At 41.7% G+C, this 12,159-nt stretch overlaps 2 protein-coding genes across 4 annotated transcripts; both read right to left on the reverse strand.

The window, feature by feature from the left end:
• Positions 1–2,213: 2,213 nt before the first annotated feature.
• Positions 2,214–5,694, reverse strand: gucd1 (guanylyl cyclase domain containing 1). Of its 2 annotated transcripts, XM_078952597.1 has the most exons (7): positions 5,606–5,685; positions 5,326–5,437; positions 5,146–5,230; positions 4,898–5,063; positions 4,730–4,821; positions 4,413–4,654; positions 2,214–3,303 (listed from the first exon to the last, which is right to left on the reverse strand). In XM_078952597.1, exons 2-7 carry the CDS (start codon positions 5,330–5,332, stop codon positions 3,212–3,214), a joined length of 684 nt encoding a protein of 227 aa, XP_078808723.1. In that variant the 5' UTR covers positions 5,333–5,437; positions 5,606–5,685; the 3' UTR covers positions 2,214–3,211. The 2 variants fall into 2 exon arrangements, with proteins under 2 accessions (XP_078808723.1, XP_004072811.1); XM_004072763.4 differs by having other exon boundaries at positions 5,326–5,694.
• Positions 5,695–7,743: 2,049 nt separating this feature from the next.
• Positions 7,744–11,796, reverse strand: LOC101168548 (P2X purinoceptor 4a). 2 transcript variants are annotated; one of them, XM_004072875.4, is made up of 12 exons: positions 11,657–11,796; positions 11,420–11,567; positions 11,269–11,340; positions 9,539–9,611; positions 9,357–9,453; positions 9,195–9,275; positions 8,968–9,109; positions 8,762–8,898; positions 8,582–8,675; positions 8,437–8,502; positions 8,251–8,355; positions 7,744–8,123 (listed from the first exon to the last, which is right to left on the reverse strand). In XM_004072875.4, exons 1-12 carry the CDS (start codon positions 11,794–11,796, stop codon positions 8,091–8,093), a joined length of 1,188 nt encoding a protein of 395 aa, XP_004072923.1. In that variant the 3' UTR covers positions 7,744–8,090. The 2 variants fall into 2 exon arrangements, with proteins under 2 accessions (XP_004072923.1, XP_020561870.1); XM_020706211.2 differs by having other exon boundaries at positions 8,027–8,123; positions 8,762–9,109.
• Between the last annotated feature and the right edge of the window lie 363 nt (positions 11,797–12,159).

The raw sequence follows: 12,159 nt of genomic DNA on the forward strand, positions 1-12,159 counted from the left end.
CCCGGGGTTCCCCCCTTCTGGGCGGGGGCGGCGGGCCCCTGCCTTGCTCCTCCCTGGACCAACCGTGGGCCGGGCGGATGGCTGCCTGGAGTGCGGAGCGGGTCTCCCTTGGGGGGGTCATGGCTCGTACCTGGGGTTGGGGCGGGGGGATGCCCGGAACTCCTGGGTGGTGGTGGGGTGCTCGTCTGGGGCTGTGGGCGTCCTTCTCCGGTGGGGCCCTGCGTTGGGTTCTCCCGGCGCGGCGGGGGGGCTGCTCTCCTGGTTGGGCTGGGGCGGCGCCCTCTTTCCCTCCGTGCCTCCCTGCTCTCTGGCTCTGGGGGCCTTGCGGCGGCCCTGCTGGCCCTGGCCTGGGTGGCGGGCTTGGTCGCCCGGGCGGCGGTTGTTCCCTGCCGGTTCCCGTGTGGCGTCCCCAGCTGCCGCTGCTGGTGCGGTGGGGTTCTTGGGGTGGGGATGGCTGGGCACTCTCCCTCCTTCTTTTCACGTTCCACCATCCATTTTAGAAGAACATAAACACTCACCTGAGCACAGGTGTTAGCTCAACAGACTGAATGACTGAAATATTTCACACTAGTTGGTTTTAAGGCATAATTATGCGTGTGAACACTATCTGTTTTCTGTACATGTCGACAGGTGGACATTTTTGCAACTAACAGGTGTGTTTATAACATTTGAGTGTGTGTGTGGACAGGCTCCGCCCTTTTTTTTTTTGTTTTTTTTTACATTTGAACCTTACCATAATGATTAACAACCAGTAAACTTGTTGCTTTATGCTGCTTCATGGTCTTATTCCCCTTCCCTTCCTATTATCACCCCCTACCCCCCCTCTCTCTAACGTCCCTCTCTCTTCTTCCCCTCTTTCCTTTTCCGTCCGGTCCAACACCAAAGATTTTCAGACATGTTTGAAATTAATAAAGTTTGGCCTCAATTACAAAAGGGGTTTATTCAGACATACCTTTGGTTTGTCTGAAGATTAATAACCCCTCTTGTTAAAGTAAAATATGTCCAACACAAGAGGCCCTCAGCTCTCATCTGTCTGCCTAGCTGTTGGACAGGACAAGTTAAAAAAAAAAAAAGAATAGACGGGAAATTTAGCTTGATACTGAAGTGAGGAAATGATATTATGGGGATATGTTCACACCCGCAACCCCCCAAAAACTCATGATCATGGAGGGCATCAATACTAGAACAACCCCCCCCCCTTCAACAGGCAGCCAGACCCAAGCAGCCAGACCCAGGAGATGAGTTGGATTTTTCTGATCTCTCCCAGATGTTCAAAGCACTTCCATTGTTAATCTTTTATCCATTCAGTCCTCATTCATACTTGGTGATGAGAAGCTACTGATGTAGCCACAGCTGCCCCGGGGCAGCCTTGCCGAGTATGGACATCAGTCATACACAAGTGGAGCGACACTGGAGGCAGGGAGGGTGAAGTGTCTAGGCCAAGGACACAGCTGAGGATTTGAACCGTTGACTCTTCGGTCATTGGCCAACCGGCCCAACCACCTGAATTAGTGTTGCAGAGGATCCCCATGAGGAAAACGCTGGAGTTTAAACAAAATGTTAAATGAATGAAATACATCAAAGTTACAGTAATAATATCAAATAAACCTACAAAGAAAAAAAACAATCCTTAAAAGTACACATGAATGATTGTGTAAAAACATCATCCTGGATGAATGGTACTAAAAACAAAACATGAATATTGTACATAAAATACTTTGATTTGTGAATTTTATAAAAAGCCAGGTTGAAAGTGACACCTTTAAGACACAGAGGGGCTAATGACTGAATGGTTCCAACATTAACCTCAGAAGACCTGCCGTCCACACGCGTGGTCCTCACCATGTGGGTCATATTCGTGACTGATTCATGCTAAGTGAAAAGTGTCAAAAAGAAAGAAATATAGTTAAAAGTCAAAAGTTGTTTTTTTAGCTTTGGTGTGCAAAAGTTAGGCTGCAACCTCCTCAACAAAGAGTCACTGTTTTTAAAAACCTGTTTTTCTCAACAACATTGAATGCTCTTTTTCTTAGTTTTACTGTCATTTTAAAAGAAAAAAAACTGTTCTGAAAATGTGGTGAGAGCAGCCATGTTGATCAGAGACTGAAGAAAGCAACAAAAGGATGCAGAGAATAGGATTAGATTGAGGAAGATATTTTGCTGTGGCGCCCCCTAAAGGTAGCAGTCGAAAGACAAAAAAGCAGTCAAGTCAGTGATGTTAACAAAAAAAACAAAACAAATTTATTTAGGAAAAACAGCCCATTCATAGTTTATTCCCTTAATTGAAATTAAACAGAAGAACAAACAGTAAGACTTCAATATTCACTTCAGAGAGGAGGAAACTAAAGATTCCAAATATTTTAATTCCACAATAAAGCAAATATATTTCTATGTTTATTTAAAAAGGAAAGGTTTCAAATGTGCCGTTTGTTTTCCAGCAGAAAGCAGAGCTAGAGGAAGTCGACATTTTATAGATCTAGAAAAGCATGTTTTTCTTTAAATAACACTATTGTGTTTTGTATGAAAATTGTAGTGCAAAAAACAGACATTAGCCTTTTTTTTAAACCAAAAAATGAAGTTGAGACGGTGAGGATATGACCTGATGTTGACAGCTGGACCAGCACAACACTGTTTTTTTACTGTGCGTTACCATGGCGATGGAACAAACACAGCAAGCAGTTTGCTCTGAACGAATATCTTCTTGGGATTTATCACTGTAGTGATTGTTGCATTGACGAAGCGCTGCTGTTTGCTTTACTGTTTACCTGAGACTCGCAAAAACACCTGTTAACCGTTTTCCTCCGTTTGTGGACTCCTCTTCCTCGATGCCGTGGAGGCTTTTGAAGGCATGTGGAGGACTGAGCAGCTTCACATCAAACACAGCCGGCACACAATGCTGCATGTTTTCAATAGAAACCCTAAATTATCTGCACGTTACTTCCTGTTAAGTCATATTCCAGGTTCCCCACATTTTCACCAGATTAGAAGTCGACTCCCGGAATCAAAGTCTTTAAAAATAAAAACAAACTGGACCGTCCCATTGGTCGAAGACCATCCCCTTGAAATCAAGTTGCCCTTCGAGCTGGGACGTCCTCAGACGTTCGGTCAGACGTGTCTTTATTTACAAACGAAGGAGGAGATGTTGAGCCACTAGAGGGCAGACCTGCAGCGTCACCATGACACAAAAAACGATGGCATCCTCCTTTGGCGTCCATCAACTCTCCTTGTAGATGAAGAGGATGTCCTCGTCTGTTCCATAGCTCTGCCGGGCCTCCTCGAAGTTACTGACACTGGTGCAGCACACACCTGGAAGAAAAAACATGTTTTCCTGAAATGCTTCCATCAGAACTCCACAGACGAAAGAAAAAAAAAAAAAGGTTGCTGGTTCAGCCGGTCTGAAGCAGTCCAAAGATTCAAAGTCTGACCTTTTAGACAGCATCTGTAAACTGAAAATTTTGGGGAATTCACGAGAAAAAAAACCTGAGTAAATCAAAAATTTACAGTTGAAAGTTTCAGAGAATACAAACAGACATCAAACAAAAAGTTGCAAATAAGAAATGACAGAATTTAAATTCTGTAGATGGAACTTAAGAGGTAAATCAAAACAAAAATCATTCTAAATCTAATTGTTGCTATTGGAGCATTTTAGTTCATTGTTCAAAAAAAGCCATGAATCTGCTTAAAGACTCACTAATGAAAACGAGGTTTTTGGTGGTTTTGCAAGTTCTTATGGCATTTTTCTGAACATAAGCTTAAAGTTGCATGTCTGACAATTTCTTCATTTAAATTGTGAATCAGGAGCAGACTAAAAAAAAATTTTCTGTTTGATAAAGATTGTATTTGTTCACTGGGCGGACCACAGACTACCTGCTCCGCTCCATTCTGATGCATCCACTTGCAGACACATAGATCCATGTTTGTCTTTGTTCTCCTCGTCTGAGCTGGCATCTGGCTCAAAACAGTATGGCTGGATATAACTCCAATATTGCTCGCCATTTAAGTTGGGGGTGTGAGCGGCTATAAGCTAGCAGGAGAGCGTGTTAACAGAGCCCTCAGTTATGGGTGATGTGAAGAGGGCGGGGTTGGCCAACGGTCGTACTGACAACTCAGAGGTGAGTTTTTATTGAACTCCTGTCGCTCTGCAGAAACTATGTTCTAAAAATTGATACAGGTTTTTTGATTTGGGCTATAAATTGCACAATCATGGTTAAAAGATCACCGGGAACGCTTTTAAAATAGATCACAAGATGTTTGGAGTGGGACTTTATGACATAATGGACACATGCATTTTAAAAATGCTACTTATGCACCCTTTGTAACTAAAATGAACTTAAATGTGCAGCTCTTCTCAACCAGCATGGGTGAAAATGATCAAGATACATGTCTTTTTGGACAGAAGAGCTTTTTAAACTTACGGTCAGAATAAGCAGGGTTGTTGTAAAAGATGCTGCCAGCTGTCTTGTTGAAACCACATAAAACCACAAAGTGACCCTGGTACTCCGGCTTCCTGCAGAAACACTTCTGGCCCACGGGCAGGAAGCAGCAGTACTTGACAGGAGAGGAGCACAGCTCACAGGTCAGGATCACGGCGTTGACCAGCACTATGGCGACGTGGCCCTGCTCCAGGTGCGACTGGATCTGCTGAACCGTCACTGAACTGTGGGAGGATGGCACACGTTAGACATGACCTCCACAAGGCAGCAAACATGCGGGGGAATGAGCTGAAACTCACCACTTCCTGACAATCACACCTTTGCTTTCCGCCTTTAGGAAGAGTTCGTTCACTCGGTCTTCCTCTGTGTCAAAATGCTTTTTATAAAAGGACTGCAACACAAAGTAAACAGCATGATAATCAGAACTTCCAGGAGTGTTCTCAAACAGCAGAGACTCGGAGAAGTACCTGGTTTTTAAAGCCTTTATCCACTCCAAGAGTCTGTGTGTAGAAGCAGTGTTTGATTCCTAGATGGCTCATGAGGTAGGCCAGGTCAATGGTCCACACGCTCTCTGTGAGCTTCAGTTCCCAGCATGCTCTCTGAAACTCCTCATCACTCAAAGGGTGGAGGTACCTGCAGTCCACGTGGTCATGGTCTTGTTTTAAGGTGGTCTTACTGTTACTGATTCTTGGTGAAAGGTCAGAGGTGAACTTACTTTAGGACCATTCTGGAGCAGGCTAAGCCACAGTCCCAGTGGTAGAGCTGCCGGATGACAGGAACACTCAGCAGGATGGCATCCTCTGAGTGAGAGAACCAAACATCGCGTAAAGACTGCTGCTGTGTGTGTGAATGGGAAGATTTAACCCGGGTTAAATGGATGTGTCGCATTTCGTACCTGTCATTCTGCTGCGCTCAGTCTTTTAAGGACGGCTTGCTAACTCGAAGCAAACTCGATGGTCCTGTTTCCCCCCCCTGCAGGCGGGGCTGCCTTTCCTCATCTATGCCAACTAAAGAGGAAATATGCCGGGTACACGGTGAAAACGGCGCGTTTGGACACAGCCCCGCCAAACATACGATTATTGACAAGTACAATACATGGCAAAAATATAAAAAGGATTTCCAAAAAACAGACTCCGCTGTTATTGTCCTGCCAGCGCCTTCACCGTCTTCCTCACTTTTTCAGTTGTTTGCTAGTGGCCCAACACTGCCCACGGAGAAGCGTCGTGTTTAGCAAGCTTGTTGCTCTACTGCCCCCGTGCGGTGTGGAGGACTCACTCAAGGCAATTTAATGCAATGTTAGACAGAGAGAGAGAGAGACAGACAGACAGAGCGAGAGAGAGAGAGACAGACAGACAGAGCGAGAGAGAGAGACAGAGAGACAGAGAGACAGAGAGACAGACAGACAGACAGACAGACAGACAGACAGACAGACAGACAGACAGAGATAGTCAAAGAAGTCATTAAAGAAAAGTAGAAACATCTTTATCTATAAGCTATTTCTACCCTTCTTCAAAGTTCTCGTGTCCTCTTTGGAACCTGTCGACACATTTCCATGTTTTTGTACCAATTCATTTTAACAATTCATCCATATCATAATTTGTGGTTGCTGGTTAGATTCCCTCTCGATTTTGGTTCGATTGTAAGGATCCGACTGGATTTGAATAACTGAAAATCGATCTGGGACATATTTAGCCAAAAATCCACCAGTGTAATTCAGAGATAAATAGCTGGTACTGAACAGTGCAGGTGAAGCTTTCCAGATACCTTGTGTTTCTTGCAAGATAAGCAATTGTAAATTATGTGTATGTGTACAAACAAGAATACATGTCAAAACCATTTACATTTTAGTTTCCTAAAGTTCAGCCTGCTGTTGTTTTTCCACATCAAAATAATCCAAAGGGAACATTATTGGAACATTCTACCAGACTGTATGGTCACATGTCTTTGTTAAATTTTAAGTGTTTCCATACATTGGACTGGAATGATGGACTGATCGTTTTTTACTGTCATCACATGTGTGTTGTCCACTGTGATGTACTTGTTTTTTTATTGTAATAGTAAAATAAACATACTGTGCTGCATTTTCCAATATTGATATGATTGACTTATTTCATCTTGATAATGTTCAGGTTGGTTTGATTAAAAATTTCCCTCAGACAGATCAATCCAGTTGGATTGTAGTACTATAAATCGATTCATTGATTAAGTCAATTACTCGTTACACCCCTAGTTTATTTCTTTAAATGCTTTTATGCATATTTTTCAAGCACAAAATTAAAGTTAAACGTTGTAGCAGGACTTGTTGTGATGTTGTTGTCAGCTTTGTACAGAGAGCGGGCTGCAAAGTGGTACAGTGGTTGGCGCCTCTTGCCTCACAGCCAGGGGACCCTGGGACCTCCCTGTGTGAAGTTTGCATGTACTCCCCGTGTAAGTGTAGGTTTTCTCTGGGCACTCTTGACCTCTTCCCGAAAACATGCTTAACCGGTTAATATATGACTCGAAATTGTGCCTAGGTGTGTATTTGAATGCTAAAATTTAAACGCCACACTCACTCTGAACTGTCTCAGCTGACAGTTCAGAGTGAGTGAGACAGAAGTAAAAATCAAGGAAATCACACAATTTTTTTTAATTATTTTTAGAATAGTGCAGAATATGAGGAGTTAGGTAAACTTCAGCTACAAGACACAGAATGCGGGGAAACAATCGAGGAAATCACATAGTAGGATTTTAATGAAAGAATTGATAAATTAACTCCTACAAATAAGCAAGAATTCGGTTCCTCACAGACCTGTTACCACTCCTTTAAGAAGCTCTTCTGTCCAGAACTGGCCATCAGTATTTATGTATCTTCTTTGAACTGGTTATCTGTATAAAAGACACTTGTCCACACCCTTAAACAGTGAGACTGCAGTCTCTCCACTCTGACCAAAGAGCTGTCTAAAGACACCAGAGAAAGCTTGTAGACCCGAACCAGACAGACATGAAGCAGTCTACAATCAGCACGTAATGGGTCAACATGCAGAATTGGTGACTGCCAAATGAATATGTTTTTAGACCTGAACATGCTTGCAAACTACTAACTTAAATGTTGACCTGTTGATGTCTTTGTATTCACTGGAGCAACAATAGTAAAATGATCCTTGTTCCTTGATTTATAGTCTGATTAATTCAACGTAGCAGTTTCTTCCTGAGCCAGACAGAAACTGAAAGTGGTTGAGGTAATAAAATCTCACTTTGGATTCAAAAGGTCTCGTCTTGCAAAGGCGTAATCAAAAATGGAAATGGAAAAGGAACTGTCATTGTATCACTAAAATTGAGAAAAAAAATTCTTTATTTTATTGATTTCTTAAAGACCGAATGTTTGCTTTTAACACAGACTTCTATCAATGTTTCTTTAGTGAATCCCACATTGAAGGTAATGTACAGTAGGGTTAACCTTTCTGCCCAGAGCACATCCACTATCTAGGCTGATGAATAACTTTTGGGATTTACTGACAGTAAAACAACAACTTTTCTCAGGAGTTAACTGACACAGCAGCACAAAGGAGCTTTTGCTTTAAATTTACACACAGAAACCGCTTTAGTAAATGATCTGAATAGCATTTTTAGAGCACATCCCATTTTGGTGCACAAAGAAACTTTCGGTGCTGCTTGAGTGAATCATTGGGTGCCATAGGTGGTCCCCATTGAAACCTGCATAATAAAAATAGAAAACAGGCAGAACAAAAGACACGTTAAAGACTTGTGCATACAAATATGAACAAGAGCAAAACATGCAAGAGACGTCAGAGCATTGAGCCTCAGAGCAATGGTTACTTACAGGTTCACTGTCAGGACTTTCAACCAGATATGTTACTTTCTGTTTGGTGTAGAGATCCCTCTTTCTCATGCATGTTAACATAACCCAGTCTGCAACAATGGGCACCTGATGAAAATATTAGCAACAGTGAAATTCTGAGCGTCGCCGCTTTTGCTTTTAATGTAATACTTTTTTTTTTTTACATACCAAACTTAGAAATGATAAAGCTGCACCCAGATTCACTATCGCTGGAACAATTCCAAACTTCCCTGCCTGAAGGATCCAAAACCAGAATCATTGCAGAGTAAACGTTTCATTCTACAGAAGATTTTAGGATCTGTTTAGGCCTTACCGTGCCGAACACAATGACCTCGAAGCGGATTCCATATGCCTTGATTAACGTTCTTTCCTCCACCCCGTCTGCTCTTTTGTAGAACTTTGCAAATCTGAAAAATAACCAAATATATAAGCCTGATGATGCCATTTTCAGCGTTATCAACTTCTTAAAATGCTTTCATTAAAACAGACTCACCTGAAGTTGTAACCTGGGGCCACATCGTTACCCTGGTTTTGGTTGTCCAGCCGGTGGAAGCTGTATTTGGGAAGACACTTGCCGGCCCACCAGTCGAGGTCGCAGCTCCAGTCGATAAGAATTCCCAGGATGCCACCCTTTAAGCAAACAACGCAAGAACATGTTAGCAAAATCTGTGTGGTTTTCCATTGAGATTCCTTACTTACCTTCACTGCCATCTCTTGAAAGTCTGCTTCCGCCTCGGAAATGATGCGTTTGAGGCGGAATATGGGGCAATCAGGGTCGGTTAAACGGTTGAACTCACAGTGTGCCAGATACGAGGAGTTAACATGAGGCAGGATGTTTCTTCTGACGGAGGAAGAGGATAATCACATGATAGGAGACCTAAAACACCTGTGTCTGCGTGCAAACGACGTCGTAAGAGAACACGAACCCGTGAAAGTTGAACTTAGGGTATGTGATGCTGTTTTTTATCAGCACTGTGAAGTTCTCTGCCGCAGCCAGCAGTGCCTTTCTGTGGGACGAGAACTCATCACGTTAGGTCTCGTTTGTGCAATCCTTCCTGCAAAAACTGAAGCACTACAGCAGTTCTTACTTCGGCAGCCTTGTGTCCACTTCAAGTGGACACCATGAGAACACTTCACACGTCTTGACAGTGGTGGAAAAGTTCTCACACAGTCCCGTCCGGATGCCTGGGTTAAAAAAAAATCCAGTTTCATTATGCGGACCTAAAATTTACAGATGGTGTTTGAAGCCATTTCAGACAGGGAACCCTACCGTTTCTGCGGGGATCATTGTAACCTTCAATGCAATCGCAGTCGTCTTTGCATACAGTTGATGGGTTTGGAAGCTGGAGCAGTAATCACCACAGGTTAATTCAGTTACACAACAAAGCTCTGAGACACAAAAGGTTACAAAAATTAAACAAATCTAATGACCGCCTAATTTAACAACAGCCTGGATTGTTTTTTGTCAGATTTTCAGTGATTTTCGCCTCATAAAAAAAATCCAAATACTATGCCTTATTTCCTCCTCAACAGTCATTGAAGCTAAACAAGTAATAAAAAAGCTGAGTCAGTTCATTGGTTACCAGTTTTGCTTATCACAATAAATTGACACAGTGCAAAAACTGAATCTTAATTAATTAAAAAGACCTTTGTTTCAAGACAAAATGTCTTGTTTTCTGGTCTTGCAAAAAAAAAAATTGTATTAAGAAAGTTTTTCAATAGTAAAAATTATCTTAAACATTAGAGACTAGAATTTTCTTTTAAATAAGAATTTATAGTAAGAAATTTTTTCTTACTCCATTTGCAGATTTTCTTTAAATAGTTAATAAATGAATATATGAAAATATTTTGACCAATTTCGCCTGTTTTTGCTGTGTACCCTGGAGCCAACATACATCTATGTATTCACTTGCAAAATGAGTTTCTATGAACCAGTGCAGTTACCAAAGACTTCCACTAGAGGGCAAACCATAAGTCATAAGTCAATTTAAACTTCAAGGTTTAGGAAGGTTAGTCGGTAAACACTGTCTTGACTTGTTTGGTTAGTTGTAACATTGGAGGGGATTTCTTGTTTTCTGTAATTAGATTTGGTTCATTTGATTTTTGAAATCTGGTTATTTCAATCAGCAGACCTTTTTTAATTCCAAAAACTCACAAAACTCTAAAACTAATCAAGGAACCAAAAAAATAAGAGCATGTATAAGGAAACTACAGAATGAGAACACAGAAGGAGTTATAAAAATAACAAATATTTAATACTTGGGGTATACACTGGGAAAATTGCCCTTCTCAAAACAAGTTCAAACATATAGAACAAAGATGTTTTTCTCTTGTTACAAGTAAAAAAACTTCTTAAATTGTGATGTCCTTCCCTTTCAAGATGAGACTGAATCTTGAAATTGTCAATAAACACTCACATTTAGGAATATTGATATGATAATTGAAAAGATTTCTTAAAATAAATGTAATGTTAAAAAACGTTTTCAATCTTTAAAATAGACATATTCAAACACTCCCCCCAAATATATTCTATTTTATCTTAAATTCCTAGAATTACACTATTTAACATAAATTTGTCTGAAAATTTTTACGAGTTAAATTAAACTTTCCTGTTTCCATAAATCACAAACTTATTCTTAAAATATTATAGTAATAATTTGGTTTTATCCAAGATTTTGCTTCAAATAAGATGTTTTCAAGATGAAAAAACACCTCAAAAAGATTTTCAAGATTTATTAACTTAAGTAGTTAACAAAGTTTTGTCTTTTATCAAGTGTAAACAAGATATTTAAACTAGAAACTAGACAAAAAGACTTGGTGAGACTCAGCAGTGTCCTGCAGGTTTTCCTTGTGTATTTTGGACTAAACCATTTTCCTTCTTACCTCATGGAATTAAACCCTTTACAAATGAGTTAAGAGAAAAACTTTGACATTCATTCACCCTAACCCTCCCCCCCCCCCATCTTTATTACATCAAGTTATGGCGGGCCTGTGGCTCACCTCGGGACAGTGGGACTGAGTTTGTTCAGGGGTCACAACCAAGTTGGTCAAGATGAAAAACGAGCTATCACCCTGTCAGAAAAAGAAGCAAAGCAGTTCATGACAACGTCTGTGTGTTCCTTAATAGGAATAGGATTAAATGCTGGAATACCTGAGGCGGGATTACATAATCTGCAACGTCCCACATGCGTGGGTCCATATCAGATGTGTTGGTGTAGGCAAAGCCCTTTACTTTGGTGGTGACGGTGCTGATGACAGAGTCCGTCTCCTGGTATCCCTTCTGCACCACACACACATACCTGCCGCAGGTATAGTCGTTTCATGCCTGAACCGTCATCAAGGACCACATCAGCCCCCCTCCACCCAGGAATTCATGTTCAGGACTTACCCCACCACATACAGCACCACCAGGAGCTGAGTGAACCTGAAGACGATTCCCACACCAAAGTGAGGAATAACAAGAGTTTTGGCGGTTTCGTAGTCGAAGACATGGTGCAGAAAGCCCCGGCAGCCTGCAGCTTTGCTCATCTTTGCACCATGTACTGTGACGGACTGAGCAATGATGATGAACGGACATAGTTAGTCAAATCATTGTATTCAAATCAGGCTTGGCACAGACACAATATTCCAATGTGTGTGGTTTTCTTTTTAATGTTGTAGCAAGCCCCCGTGGTGCAGACTTGCTACCTTTCCCCTGGTGTCAGTTTACTCAGCTGATGAAACTTGCTGACATCAGTGCTGGACGTGTTTTCTCCCCGTTAATGACAGCGGGAGAGTCCCAGCAGCAGCAAACTTGACTTCAAACATCTGACTGCACATTTCCATGCCACAGTCAGATAATGAAGAGACAGCTTGTCCAGCTGCTTTGCGCACACATCAAAGGCTGCAAAC

The sequence above is a fragment of the Oryzias latipes genome, chromosome 9 (assembly GCF_053564925.1).
Source record: "Oryzias latipes strain Hd-rR chromosome 9, Olatipes_Hd-rR_3.1".
Lineage (NCBI taxonomy): Eukaryota > Metazoa > Chordata > Actinopteri > Beloniformes > Adrianichthyidae > Oryzias > Oryzias latipes.